Below are 14,893 nucleotides of genomic sequence, written 5' to 3'. Positions count from 1 at the left end.
ACTCCCTGGGCCTGAGAGACTTTGTCAGAAGTCCAGAATCCTCTTCTTCCTGAAAGGAAGTAGCATGTCCACAGCCTGAGAGTGAACATGAGAAGTAGCTGTGGATCCAGGCCCCAAGTCTGCCTGGTGCAGCTGCCCAGGCTGTGCACTGTATAATTACAGGAGGTACCAAGCTAACAATGTAAATAATGCCTCCTGAAGTGAGGAAATGCAGCAGCTCTCTGGGTGCTTCCACAAGGGCTCAGTTTGGTAAGACCCTCGAGTGGGTCTTAATTTCACTCCAGGAGGGGGCCTTAATTTTTTCAACTCTGATGAGTCCACTGTTTTCAGAGCAGAGATATAGGGGCTGGCTGGCAGATTCTGATGGGTTATTGAAAAAAGAGGTGAGAAGAGCAGAGGAATGAAGACAGAGACTTCCTGATTTCCTGGCTCCTACCCTAAGAATAGTGCAAAAACATCTTGGGAGGGAGGGAGTTGTGCAACTATCACAAAGTCATGCCAGGCGCAGTGGCTCATGCCTGTAATCCTAGCACATTGGGAGGCCAAAGCGAGTGGATCACTTGAGGCCAGGAGTTTGAGTCCAGCCTGAGCAACATATTGAGACCCCCATTTCTACAAAAAAAAAAAAAAAAATAGTATGGTGTGGCGGTATCTGCCTGTAGTCAGTCCTAGCTACTTGGGAGGCTGAGGCGGGAGGATTATTTGAGCCCAGGAGTTCGAGATTGCAGTGAGCTATGATTGACACACTTAACTTCTTCAAGGCTCCGTTCCATCATCTGTAAAATGGGCCCAGTAATTTGTAACTTTTAGGGTTATCAAGAAGAATAAACAGCAGACCTGTGGTAAATGGTGGCTTTTGTTTTACTATCCTTAACAAACCCCAGAGTCTGGTTAGATCCTTTCTCTCCAACTCCCTCTCCTTCTTACAAGCTCCCTCACCCTCACACTACAGCTGCATTGAGCCCTTTGACATTGCCCATGCAAATCTTGGTCTTCCACACTTCCATGCATTTCTGCCAAGAATGCATTTTTTGGCCGGGCACAGTAGCTCATGCCTGTAATCCCAACACTTTGGGAGGCCAAGGCGGGTGGATCACCTGAGGTCAGGGGTTCAAGACCAGCCTGGCCAACATGGCAAAACCCCATCTCTACTAAAAATACAAAAATTAGCCAGGCGTGGTGGTGCACACCTGTAATCCCAGCTACTAGGGAGGCTGAGGCAGGAGAATCACTTGAATCCAGGAGGTGGAGGTTACAGTGAGCCAAGATTGTGCCACTGCACTCCAGCCTGGATGACAGAGTGAGACTCCCTCTCAAAAAAAAAAAAAAAAAAAAGATTTCTCACATCACAAAAGTAGATATATTCTTTATAGAAGATTTAGCAAATAGGCATAAGCAAACGAAGAAAATGAAAATCTCGTATCATTCCATCTCAGAGAGATAATTGCTATTAACATGGTATTATGGGCTGAATGTTTGTGACCCCTTAAAATTCATATATTGAAATCCCAAACTCCATCGTGACTGTATTTGAGGATAGGGCCTTCATTAAGGTTAAATGAGGTCATAAGGGTGGAGCCCTGATCCAATAGGATTAGTGTCCCTATGAGAAGAGACACTATGTGAATACAACGAGAAGACTGCCATTCACAAGCAAAGAGAGAGCCCTCACCAGAAAGCAAATTGGCCAGCAACTTGATCTTGGGCTTCCCAGCCTCCAGAACCATGAGAAATAAATTTCTGCTAGCAAAGCCTCCCAGTCCCATATTTTGTTATGACAGCTTGAGCCACATAGTTAGCCTTCTAAATGTCTGTGCATATATGGATATATATATATTAAAACAAAACCTGAATGAGATAATTCTTAGATAGTACATCATCGATTATAGCATAGGTGTTGGCTGGGTGTGGTGGCTCACACCTGTAATCCCAGCACTTTGGGAGGGCAAGGCAGGTGGATTGCTTGAGTCTAGGAATTTTAGACCAGCCTGGGCAACATGGTGAGATCACATCTCCACAAAAAAAATGTAAAAATTAGCCCGGCATGATGGTGTGCTCCTGTGGTCCCAGCTCCTTGGAGGCTAAGGTGGGAGGATTGCCTGAACCCAAGAGGTCAAGGCTGTAGTAAACCATGATTGCACCACTGCACTCCAGCCTGGGTGACAGAGACAGAGACCCTGTCTCAAAAATAAAATAAATTAATAAAAAGAGCATAGGTGTTGGAATTAGACAGATGTGGATTCAAATCGTGATGGTGTATAGCCTTAGGCAAATCTCAGTGGTGTACCTCTCTGGGTTTATTTCCTCGTCTTTAAATGGAGATGATGAGAGTATCTACCTCCTGGGACTGCTATGAAGATTAAATTGGAAAATTCTTGTAAAGTGCCTGGCACAGTTCTGGCATCTAGTAAAGACAGCCCTTTTAAATGGTGGTAGATAGTCACTATTCACTAGACTGTAAGCCCCTTGTGGGAAGGAGCTTTGCTGACTTATCTGCATTATCCCTTGTTCTTGCCAGGTGCCTGGAGAATAGGTGTCTAATAAATATTTAGTGAATGAGTGAATAAACAGTTCATACATTTAGGAGAGCATAGATAGAGAGCAGCTAGCACAGTGCATAATCAATTGCATATAATTATTGGTGGTGTTACACTGTTCTATAATGAGTAAAGCACAGTGGCTGGTTAAGAGCTGACTGCCTGGGTTTGAATTCTGTTTCTACTGGTTCGTCGATGTTTTACCTGAGCCAAGTGCACCTTTAGATACATCTTTCTCTACCATGCACTTTAAAATGCGTCTCTCAAATGGGGATAAGAATAGTATAAACCTCATGGGTTTGTCACGAGGATTAAATGAGATGATCCATGTCAAGTGCCTAAAATAGTACCTACCTCATGGGGTTGTTATGAGGATTATAGGAGATCATCCATCGAGACATCTAGAATGCTGCTCAATAAATGCTTTACTCTCTTAAGGTCAAATGTCTGTTACTGATTGTCATCCTCAGATCAAACAGCAGAAAATCAAAAGCGGAGAGCCCCAAAACACCTAGCAGCCCCTTGACCCCCACGTTTGCCTCTTCCATCTGTCTCCTGGCCCCCTGCTATCTCACAGGGGACTCTGTCCGGGACAAGTGTGTGGAGATGCTGTCAGCAGCCCTGAAGGCGGACGGTGAGAGAGCCTGGGCTAGGGATGAGGGAGGGAAGGAGTTCCTTTTCCCAATCTCACCAAGGGCAGATGAAATTCAGTCTCTCTCAGCACCCCAAGGGATGGTACAGGAACACTCTAGTCCCTGGTACAAGCAGGCTTCACTGCCTACATTGCGTCTGGCTGATACCTGTATTTCTCAAATCTCTTTTAGATGATTACAAGGACTATGGAGTCAACTGTGACAAAATGGCATCAGAAATCGAAGATCATATCCTTGAACCGTGCTGGGGCTGTGGGTGTCTGCACCATCTAGCAGCACCCCTCCAAGGTGCAAGTGAGCTGGGAGAGTGAGGAAGGAGAGGAAGGGCTCTGGGAACAGCCCCTGCTCTGCCCCTGAACCAGAGTTCTTAATTCTATCTAACATTCATTATTATTTTACACCTGCCAGCAAAACTTGAAAATGAGCAGTACCTCATTCAGTGTTGATAACAACCCCACAGTAAGTTCCCTGATTTATCCAGTTTCATGGGTGAAGTCACTGAGACTCAGAGAGGTCAAATCATTTCCCAAAGTCCATACAGCTAACAGTAGTAGCAGAGGTGGGATCTGAACCCAGAAAGTGTGACCCTGGAACTTGGAGGCTCAGCAGCTGTGCCAGCTAGGCTGTGTAATAGCGTGCCTCAGTTGGCCAAGTCGTTACTTCCAGGAACAGACTAGACTGAGAGGTCAGCATTTCCCATGCTCAGCCTTTTCCCTTCTCCTGTCCTCTGATGTTAACAGCTCCCCTTTTTTTTTTTTTTTTTTTTTTTTTTTTGAGACAGAGTTTCACTCTTGTTGCCCAGGCTGGAGTGCAATGGCGCAATCTTGCCTCACTGCAACCTACAACTTCTGGGTTCAAGTGATTCTCCTGCCTCAGCCTCTCAAGTAGCTGGAATTACAGGCATGCACCATCACACCTGGCTAATTTTGTACTTTTAGTAGAGATGGGGTTTCACGATGTTGGTCAAGCTGGTCTCGAACTCCTGACCTCAGGTGATGCACCCCCCCCCCCCCCGCCCTTTGCATCCCAAAGTGCTGGGATTACAGGCGTGAGCCACCACACCCAGCGCCCCACCCTCCGTTTTTTTACTCCCAAGTATATATCAAGCACTGCAACGGCCAGTTGACACTTCCTACCTCTGTTAGCTCTCACAGCATTCTCTGTGAGGCAGGGACTGTTTCCATTTTACGGACAAGAAGTCTGAGGCTCAGAACTACTCGATGTCAAAGCAGGACTGGAGACTTTGTCTTTGGATTCCATGTACTGAATCCTTTCCATGTGCCCCCCGCTCCCCAACTTCTCACCTGAAAGGGGCCTTGTGTAGACAAGAGAGGTGACCACCACTGGGATATATTAATAGATCTGTTGCACCAAAAGACGTTTGGCTTGGGAGAAAAAAAAATCTCTCCTCACTTGGCCCCCACTGAATGAAAATGTGGAGCTTCTTTTACTAGAGACAAAGGTTTACATGGTGTTGGAGCGGGGAGACAGTCAGGGGACAGGAAGTCTAAGTGTCACACCGAGATGTGAGCGACCCTTTTGAGGGCTCCTGGGTTCTACCTGGGGAGTTCAGCAGGGTCCGTTGGGGAGGGCCAGGGGCCGATCTGCAGACGACAAATTTGCGTTTCCATCTCCTTCCTGTGGCCTACCCTAATTCCCTCCAACTCATTTTCTGGTGGTTCCTTTCTACTCTCATTTAATGATTAATCAGCAATACCTCAACAAGTCTAGAGACATTCAGCACCTCAAAAAGTACATTTTCACCATTTCCCGTTAATTCAGGAAGGCAGAACACAAGGTATCAGAACTATCATGAGTTTCATCTTCATTTTCTCCTGAACAGTCATCCCCCCAAGCAGGTCCTTTCCACCTTTAAGCCCAGTTTGAAACAGCAGCAGATGGTCCAGTACAAAGTTCCACTCCGAGCCTTTCCTCCATCCACTGAAAGTTCCTCTTTTTTTTTTTTTTTTTTTTTTTTTGAGATGGAAGCTTGCTCTGTTGCCCAGGCTGGAGTGCAGTGGCATGATCTCAGCTCACTGCAACCTCTGCCTTCTGGGTTCAAGTGATTCTGCTGCCTCAGCCTCCCAAGCAGCTGGGATTACAGGTGCCCACCACCACACCTGGCTAATTTTGTTGTATTTTTGGTAGAGATGGGGTTTCACCATGTTGGCCAGGCTGGTCTCGAATTCCTGACCTCGGGTGATCCGCCCTCCTCAGCCTCGTAAAATGCTGGGATTACAGGCGTGAGCCACCACCCCCAGCCTGAATGTCCCTCTTCTAAAGGAGAGGAAATCAAAGCTGCATCAAACCCTTTAGCCCTTTGTTCTTAGCTAGCTGGAGGTCAGGGGGAGGGTACATTTGGGGGCTGGACTGCTCCATGTCCTAAAATAGATCTGTCCTCTTTGGAGTGGCCCTGTGCTAACAATGCAGCCAAAAGTTCCTCTGAGGGGCCGGTGCCCCTGGGCTGCTCTCCACCTCGTCCCCTCCTGTGGCCTTGGGACGTGGAGACGGAGTCAGAAAGAGGCTGGTGAAAGTATCGCCAGCCCTGCTGGCTCCACATATCAATACACCCCAGGAATCCCGAGTGGTACACTTTAAAACACATTTTTTGGCTTTCACATGCATTGTGGCATATTCTTTGCTTTTCACACTTTTATTGTACAAACAACATTAAAACAATAACAGAAAAAAGAAAGAATACCACCTCCCCTCCCACCACTTCTAGCAAGTCATCTGTTTTCATTTTTCCACATTCCCCGCAGTCTCTTTCTTGTATATGGCTTTTCCCAGCAACAGCTTTGTCTTCCTGATCTTCTTTGGCTCAGGAGACCAAGAAAATGAGGCTGTGTTCCCTGAGCTCCTCCAGAGGGTGGAGGGAGTGGGAGGCTCGGAGGCCTGCCTAGGATGCAGTGTTTGGACAGAAACTCTGTGGTTGGTGGCCAGGGATGACTTCCTGCCGGGTGAGTGGAGAGAGTGTTACCGTCAGGAGGGGTCTGGCTTCCAGCCCTGTCTCTGCCGGGAATTTGCCCGGTGGCCTTGAGCAAGGTCCTGCACCCTTTCTAAGCCCCAGCTGCCTCATCTATTAATGGGAGAAGTAACTCTGACCAGCAGTTCCCAGCGTGGGTTCCGTGGGATGGTAACAGGTCTTGTAGGGGAAAGGACGGAGGGGAAGGGGGCTCTATAATCAAATTTATTGGGAACACCAGATTAAACAAAGCTCAGTGGTTTCTTTTTTGCAATACTTCTTAGAGCCTTAAACATTTGGCTCTTAATCTTTTCCTCTGACAGCTGGACTCAACCTCCAGGGGCCCTTCCAAACTAGAAGTTATCCGCATCCTTGTCATCATCTTAGCAGCCCATACATGTTGAGCATTTGATATGTCCCAGATGCCACACTAGTGCATCATGTGGCTTAGCTCACAGAATCCTTGTATTTTATAAATAAGGAAACTCGGGCGTGCAGAGGTTGTGTGACTCACCTGAGGTCACACAAGAGGCTCAGACAAACCCAGGGTCCTGGTGTCCCTGACACTATAGTGCTTGCTATGATCTGATCTTACCCTAGAAGCTACTTTTTTTCTCTGCTACTTGGCTGACCACAAATGCCCAAGAGAGATCCCCACTTGGGGAGTCAGAGGTCACAAAAGAAGGGCCCAACCCCTGTAGAAGTCCAGGGAGAGGAAAAAAGGGTTCTGGAGCTCCTCAGGCGTCAGGGCCAGGCCTGCACCCTTCTGTGCCCCTCCATGAACGGCTGGCCGGCCCTTGACTGTGTCACATATCTACCAAGAGCTCAAGAGCACCGACATGAAGTACCGGAACCGCGTGCGCAGCCGCATTAGCAACCTCAAGGACCCCAGGAACCCCGGCCTGCGGCGGAACGTGCTCAGTGGGGCCATCTCCGCAGGGCTCATAGCCAAGATGACGGCAGAGGTGAGAACAGGGCATCTGCATGGTGGGGCAGGAAGCCAGGTCCCCCCAGCCCTGCCTAGTGCAGCGGGTCAGTGGCTCATGACTCAGCAGCGATGAACCAGGGAGCTTTTCCAACCAGCCCCATCTCAGCCTCCCCACCGGGCTCTGGACTAGCAGGAGCCTGAACACAGCTAATACGTTCTAAGTGCTGTGCTAAGTGTGTTCAGCGAATTGGCCAAGTTTATGTTCACACCAACTGAGATAGAAAAGTGTATTATCCCCATTCTACAGATGAGGATCCTGAGGCTCAGAGGAGTAAACGGATTTGCCCATGCACACAGCTAGAAAGAGTTGAAGCCAGGAGGCAAGCTGTCTGGCCCCAGAGCTAGATTGTGTGGTATGTGTGGGGGCTGTACGTGTGGAGTGCGTGTCTGTGTGGTACGTATGATGTGTGAGGTGTGTAGTGGATATATGTGGGGTGTGTGTGTGGTATGTATGTGTGTGTATGTACGGAGCATGTGTGTATGGTATATATTAGGGATCCCTAACCCTCGGGCCACCAGCTGATACCTGTTGGGAACCAAGACACACAACAGGAGGTGAGCAGTGGGCAAGTGAGCGAAGCTGCATCTGTATTTACAGCCTCTCCCCATCACTCGCATTACCGCCTGAGCGCCGCCTCCTGTCAGATCAGTGGTGGCATTAGATTTTCATAGGAGCACAAACCCTATTGTGAACTGTGCGTGTGAGGAATCCAGGTTCCCTGCTCCTCAGGAGAATCTAATGCCTGATGATCTGTCACTGTCTCCCAGCACCCCAAGTGGGAACCATCTAGTTGCAGGAAAACAAGGAATCTCAGGGCTCCCACTAATTCTACATTATGGGGAGTTGAATAATTATTTCATTATATATATCACAATGTAATAATAATAGAAATAAAGTGCACAATAAATGTAATGTACTTGAATAGTCCTGAAACCATCCCCCACCCCGTCTGTGGAAAAACTCTGCCAGGAAACCAGTCCCTGGTGCCAAAAAGGTTGGGGACCACTGGTGTATATGATGTGTGGAGTGTGGGGGCTGTGTATGTGTGGAGTGGGTGTGTGTGTGGTGTGTATGATGTGTGAGGTGTGTTTGGTGTTTAGTATATGTGTGTGGTATGTATGATGTGTGGAGTGTGTGTGTATGATGTGTGGAGCGTGTGTGTGTGATGTGTGGAGCATGTGTGTGTGATGTGTGGAGTGTGTGTGTATGATGTGTGGAGTGTGTGTGTATGATGTGTGGAGTGTGTGTGGTGTGTTTGATGTGTGGAATGTGTGTGTATGATGTGTGAAGTTGTGTGATGTGTGGAGTGTGTGTGGTGTGTATGATGTGTGGAGTGTGTGTATGATGTGTAGAGTGTGTGTGTATGATGTGGAGTGTGTGTGTATTGTGTATGATGTGTGGAATGTGTATGATGTGTGGAGTGTGTGTGTATGATGTATGGAGTATGTGTATGATGTGTGGAGTGTGTGTATGTGTGTATGATGTGGGGAGTGCGTGTGTGTGTATGATGTGTGGAGTGTGTGTGCATGATGTGTGGAGTGTGTGTGCAGTGTGTATGATGTGTGGAGTGTGTGTGATGTGTATGATGTGTGGAGTGTGTGTGCATGTGTATGATGTGTGGAGTGTGTGTGTATTGTGTATGATGTGTGGAGTGTGTGTGTATGATGTGTGGAGTGTGTGTGGTGTGTATGATGTGTGGAGTGTGTGTGTGTGTGTGTGTGATGCGTGGAGTGTGTGTGGTGTGTATAATGTATGGAGTTGTGTATGATGTGTGGAGTGTGTGTATGTGTGTATGATGTGGGAGTGTGTGTGTATGATGTGTGGAGTGTGTGCAGTGTGTATGATGTGTGGAGTGTGTGTGCACTGTGTATGATGTGTGGAGTATGTGTGTATTGTGTATGATGTGTGGAGTGTGTGTGTATGATGTGTGGAGTGTGTGTGGTGTGTATGATGTGTGGAGTGTGTGTGTGTGTGTGTGTGATGTGTGGAGTGGTGTGTATAATGTATGGAGTGTGTGTATGATGTGTGGAGTGTGTGTATTGTGTATGATGTGTGGAGTGTGTGTGGTGTGTGTGATGTGTGGAGTGTGTGTGGTGTGTATAATGTATGGAGTGTGTGTATGATGTGTGGAGTGTGTGTATGTGTGTATGATGTGTGGAGTGTGTGTGCACTGTGTATGATGTGTGGAGTATGTGTGTATTGTATATGATGTGTGGAGTGTGTGTGTATGATGTGTGGAGTGTGTATGATGTGTGGGGTGTGTGTGGTGTGTATGATGTGTGGAGTGTGTATGATGTGTGGAGTTTGTGTGTCTGATATGTGGAGTGTTTGTGGTGTGTATGATGTGTGAAGTGTGTGTGTGTTGTGTGTGATGTGTGGAATGTGTGTGTGATGTGTGGAGTGTGTTTATGATGTGTGGAGTGTGTGTGTATGATTTGTGGAGTGTGTGTGTATGATATATGGCGTGTGTGTATGATGTGTGGAGTGTGTGTATATGTGTATGATGTGTGGAGTGTGTGTGTGTATGTATGATGTGTGGAGTGTGTGATGTGTGTGTGTATGATGTATGGAGTGTGTGATGTGTGGAGTGTGTGTATGTGTGTATGATGTATGGAGTGTGTGTATGATGTGTGGAGTGTGCGTGGTATGTATGATGTGTGGAGTGTGTGTGCATGATGTGTGGAGTGTGTATGTGTGGAGTGTGTGTGGTGTGTATGATGTGTGGAGTGTGTTTTGTGTATGATGTGTGGAGTGTGTGTACTGTGTATGATGTGAGGAGTGTGTGTGTATGATGTGTGGAGTGTGTGTGTATGATGTGTGGAGTGTGTGTGTATGATGTGTCATGTGAAGTATGTGTGTGGTGTGTGATTAGCATATGTGTGGCGTGTGTGGTTTGTGTATGTGTGGCATGTGGAAGTGTGTGTCTGTGTTATGTAGTGTGTGTATGTACATTCTTCTGAGGAGAGGGTTCACTGCTTTCCTCAAACGCTCAAAACAAACAGCAAAGAGCCTTGGCTTTAGGATGAAATGGGGAACTTGGCACAGGTAGACCAGGGTTATCTTTCTGCCTAATTTAAAATATCTGATCTTTTTGGGTAAATAGCAACATATGCCTGGAGTTATAAATTGCAACTTGGCTTTACAGTGTGTCTTTCGTCAGTTCAGACTGCTACAACGAACATCGCCTGGGTGGTTTATAAACAACAGGCATTTATTCCTCACATTTCTTTTTTTTGTTTGCTTGTTTTTTTGAGATGGAGTCCACTCTTTTGCCCAGGCTGGAGTGTAGTGGCACAATCTGGGCTCACTGCAGCCTCCACCTCCCAGGTTCAAGTGATTCTCCTGCCTCAGCCTCCCGAGGAGCTGGAATTACAGAGGTGTGCCACCACGCCCGGCTAATTTTTGTATTTTTAGTAGAGATGGGATTTCACCATGTTGGCCAGGCTGGTCTCAAACTCCTGACCTCAGGTAATCCACCCGCCTCAGCCTCCCAAAGTGCTGGGATTACAGGCGTGAGCCACCACACCTGGCCTAGTTCTCACATTTCTAGAGATTGGACAGTCCAATATCAGGGCACCAGCAGATTCAGTGTCTAGTGAGGGCCTGCTTCCTCATAGACAGCCATCTTCTCACTGTAACCTCAGTGAGAAGGTTACATGGTGGAGGGGTCTTTCTCAGGCCCCTATTAGAGGGGCACTAATCCCCTGCACCAGGGCTCTGCCCTTGAGAGCTAATCACCTCCCAAAGACCCCCTAATAACCATTGCCTTGGGGTTAGGATTTCAACAGGCCGGGTGAGGTGGCTCATGCCTGTAATCCCAGCACTTTGGGAGGCCGAGGTGGGCAGAACTCCTGAGCTCAGGAATTCAAGATGGCAAAACCCTGTCTCTACTAAAAATACAAAAATTAGCCGGGCGTGGTGGCACACACCTGTAGTCCCAGCTACTTGGGAGGCTGAGGCAGGAGAATCGCTTGAACCCGGGAGGCAGAGGTTGCAGTGAGCTGAGATCCTGCCACTGCACTCCCAGCCTGGGCGACAGAGTGGGACTCCGTCTCAAAAAAAAAAAAAAGAAAGAAAAAAGAAAAATCATAGCTTGGGCTTGGGCTGCCTGCTGTGCAGGGAAGCGCCCATCAGGACCCATGTGGACGGTGTCTCTCTCAGCATTCCCTTCCCTGGCTCCCTTTTTACACCTCTTTCCTTGTTTACCTGACTCCCTCCTTCTTCCTTCTTCTCTTTTCTTCCCTACCCAGACATAGCAAAGAATGGAGTAGGCTCTGAGATACCCATGAGTGCTGCTGAGTGGACATACCATCCTGTCAGTCCCCTGAGAACCGGCATTCACGGTCCACCCAGCACTGACAACAGTGTCTGGAACATCACAGGGCTCAACAAATAGGGATCGAATTGTGGTCTCTGGCTCTCATTTCCTTCATTTTCTACCTTATTTTCTACAATGTTGTACTTATTCTCCGTGTCTCTAATGCTGCCTCATTCTAATGAGGCAGGGCAGAGAAGTCAATGAATTGGCACGTGGCTGGATAGATTTTTCTGTTCTCTGTTTCCTAGCTGGCACACAAGACCTTCCTTCCACAATCTGACCTCCAGCCACATCTCCCACACTTGACTTGAACCTACCCCAAATACTTTTCCCCAAACATGCTATTCTTGTCCTCTGATCTTTTGTGCCTGCTGTTTTTTGGTTTTTGTTTTTTCTTTTGAGATGGAGTCTGGCTGTCACCCAGGCTGGAGTGCAATGGCACAATCTCAACTCACTGCAACCTCCACCTCCCGGGTTCAAGAGATTCTCCTGCCTCAGCCTCCCAAGTAGTTGGGATTACAGGCATGCACCTGTAACCATGTAACCATGCCTGGCTAATTTTTCTATTTTTAGTAGAGATGAAGTTTTGCCATGTTGGCCAGGTTGGTCTCAAACTCCTGACCTCAGGTGATCCGCCCGCCTCGGCTTCCCAAAGTGCTGGGATTACATGTGTGAGCCACTGCGCCCGGCCCTGCCGTTTTATTTGTCTGGAATGGGCCACCACCCACCCTAAGAACTCATCTTTCAAGACTGGTTAAAGTACTAGCTTCTTCATGACCCACCAGACCCCAAACAGTTAACCACCTTACCCTGTTGCTTTCCCCTGCACCTTATATACCTTCGCTTTAGTACTTCCTTCCCTCTCTTGCAATCCCGTGTAAATACTTGGTTACCCTATCAGATTAGCACTAACTGGGAGGAGGAACCAGATCTTCCTTTCTGAATCAGTTGGACTCAGAGGCAGTAGCACGCTTGAGCTAGCTCCTACCAGCTCAGGGGAGCTGCTGATGTGTAGCTCTTCTCAACTCTGTGTTCAGTTATATCACATTAGCAGCTTGAAATTGGCCATGGAATTTTGTCCCATTGACCATAGCATTTTGTCCCATGGAAGCTGACAAACGCTGCAAATCAAGGCATCCCCACAACCAAAGCTGGTTTACCTGCAAACTGATACAGTTAAAGACATTCAGTAAATTGGCATCCAATAGATTTTGTTTTTGTTTTTTGAGACGGAGTCTCGCTCTGTCGCCCAGGCTGGAGTGCAGTGACGCGATCTCGGCTCACTGCACCCTCCACCTCCCAGGTTTAAGCAATTCTCCTGCCTCAGCCTCCTAAATAGCTGAGATTACAGGCATGCACCACCATACCTGGCTTTTTTTTTTTTTTTTTTTTTTTTTTTTTTGAAGGAGTCTCGCTCTTGTTGCCCAGGCGGGAGTACAATGGTGCAGTCTCAGCTCACTGCAACCTACACCTCCCAGGTTCAAGCAGTTGTCCTGCTTCAGCCTTCCAAGTAGCTGGGATTACAGGTGCCCGCCACCACGCCCATACAGATGGGGTTTCACCATGTTGGCCTGGCTGGTCTCGAACTCCTGACCTCAGGTGATCCACCTGTCTCAGCCTCCCAAAGTGCTGAGATTACAGGCATAAGCCACTGCGCCCGGCCACATCCAATAAATTTTGAATGGGCAAATGCTTTATGCTCTGGAAAATCCCCCCATATTAAAGTCAGCTACTTCTTACTCATATGGGTAAATGACTTTCGTTGACTTGTTTTTCTATATTCTCCTGCCATTGGTTAGGGCCTAGTCTTTGAATTTAACACACTAGGACTTAAACATTAATATGTACCAGAATAACTTGAGGACACTAGTGAAAATGGATATTCTGGCCGGGCGCAGTGGCTCACGCCTGTAATCCCGGCACTTCGGGAGTCCAAAGTAGGCAGACCGCTTGAGCTCAGGAAACCAGCCTGGGCAACATGGTAAAACCCCAACTCTACAAAAATATACCAAAAAAAAAAAATTAACCAGGTTTGGTGGTGCAAGCCTGTAGTCCCAGCTACTTGGGAGGGTGAGGTGGGAGAATCGCTTGAGCCTGGGGAGGTTGAGGCTGCCGTGAGTCATGATCGCACCTCTGCACTCCAGCCTAGGTGACAGCAAGACCCTGTCCCAAAAATAAACAAATAAATAAATAACTTTTAAAAATGCATATTCCTGGGCCTGCCCTTAGCAATTCAGATTCATAGGAATCTGCATCTTATCAAGAGGCCTAAGTGGTTATAATGAAAGGTGAGCACACTAAAATGCTTTGACCTTTATGCCAGCTTTCTTCTCCATGGTTTAAGGAATCAGAACAGACAGCAACAATTAAAATGTTTAGGCCAGGCATGGTGGTTCACACCTGTAATCCCAGCATTTTGGAAGGACGAGGTGGGCAGATCACAAGGTCAGGAGATGAAGACCATCCTGGCCAACATGGTGAAACCCCGTCCCTACTAAAAATACAAAAATTAGCTGGGCGTGGTGGCATGACCCTGTAGTCCTAGCTACTTGGGAGGCTGAGGCAGGAGAATCGCTTGAACCCGGGAGGTGGAGGTTGCAGTGAGCCGAGATCACACCACTGCACTCCAGCCTGGTGACAGAGCGAGACTCCATCTCAAAAAAAAAAAAAAAAAAAAAAGTTTAAAATCCTCATTTTGACATTCGCGTCAGCCACCCTCCTTCCCCTTCCACCAACCCTTAACTGGAGCTCCCTCTCTGCTGTCCTCTGGCAGAGGCTTAAGGGGAGACAAGTGGCCAGGGAGACGGACAGAGAAAGCAAAGGTATGGGTGATGCAGACCCAGAGTGTCCACTGTGAGCTGGTGGGAGACCGGAGACTCTTCTGTGGAAACTCTCAGAAAAAGATGGTCTGGGGTGCGTGCTCATCAGATGAACAGTTAGTTGTGGGAGCCCAGGAGCTTCAGGGTGGGGGTAGCATCAGCAAGTCATGGGTAGTTGCGCCAAGGTTCCCACTAAGCAGACCAGCAGGGCAGTGATCACAGCATAAAAGAGCACTGGGTCAAGTCTAGAGAGGAAGGCTAAGGGGAACATTACAGACCAGGTGGTAGTGATCAAGTCAGCTCAAGCAGGAAGGTTCAGGCCAAGGCCAAGGTCCTGGCAGGCAGGATGAGCCCCAGATCTGAAGAAATGTACACAAGAGTGCTCGTCCTTGGGCAGAGGCTGTTTGCCTGCTGCTCACCTGAACGTGCCTTATGACCTTCCAGCCGTGGGTGGCATGGGGACTCTGTGGGGACAGCTTTCTCCCAGCTGGGGCAAGACCTGGAATCCAGGCCTCCCTCCAGCTCCTTGCAGTCAATAAAGCATGTTACCTCCTCTTCTGTTCAGGCTTTCTAGAAACCAGGTGTGGGGCAGGTCCCCTGCAACTCCTCAGC

At 48.0% G+C, this 14,893-nt stretch overlaps 1 protein-coding gene across 1 annotated transcript in view; it reads left to right on the top strand.

Annotated features, from left to right (window-relative positions):
• Positions 1-14,893, top strand: part of TCEA3 (transcription elongation factor A3) — a 45,820-nt gene that overhangs the window by 24,636 nt on the left and 6,291 nt on the right. The window contains exons 6-8 of the mRNA XM_030805534.1: positions 3,008-3,171; positions 3,362-3,418; positions 6,966-7,120. Coding sequence (XP_030661394.1) covers positions 3,008-3,171; positions 3,362-3,418; positions 6,966-7,120 — 376 coding nt within the window. The remainder of the gene's footprint in view (positions 1-3,007; positions 3,172-3,361; positions 3,419-6,965; positions 7,121-14,893) is intronic.

The sequence above is a fragment of the Nomascus leucogenys genome, chromosome 24, assembly GCF_006542625.1.
Source record: "Nomascus leucogenys isolate Asia chromosome 24, Asia_NLE_v1, whole genome shotgun sequence".
Classification (NCBI taxonomy): Eukaryota; Metazoa; Chordata; class Mammalia; order Primates; family Hylobatidae; genus Nomascus; species Nomascus leucogenys.
The sequence above is the reverse complement of the archived record's forward strand: the minus strand, read 5'-3'. Positions and strand labels throughout refer to the sequence as shown.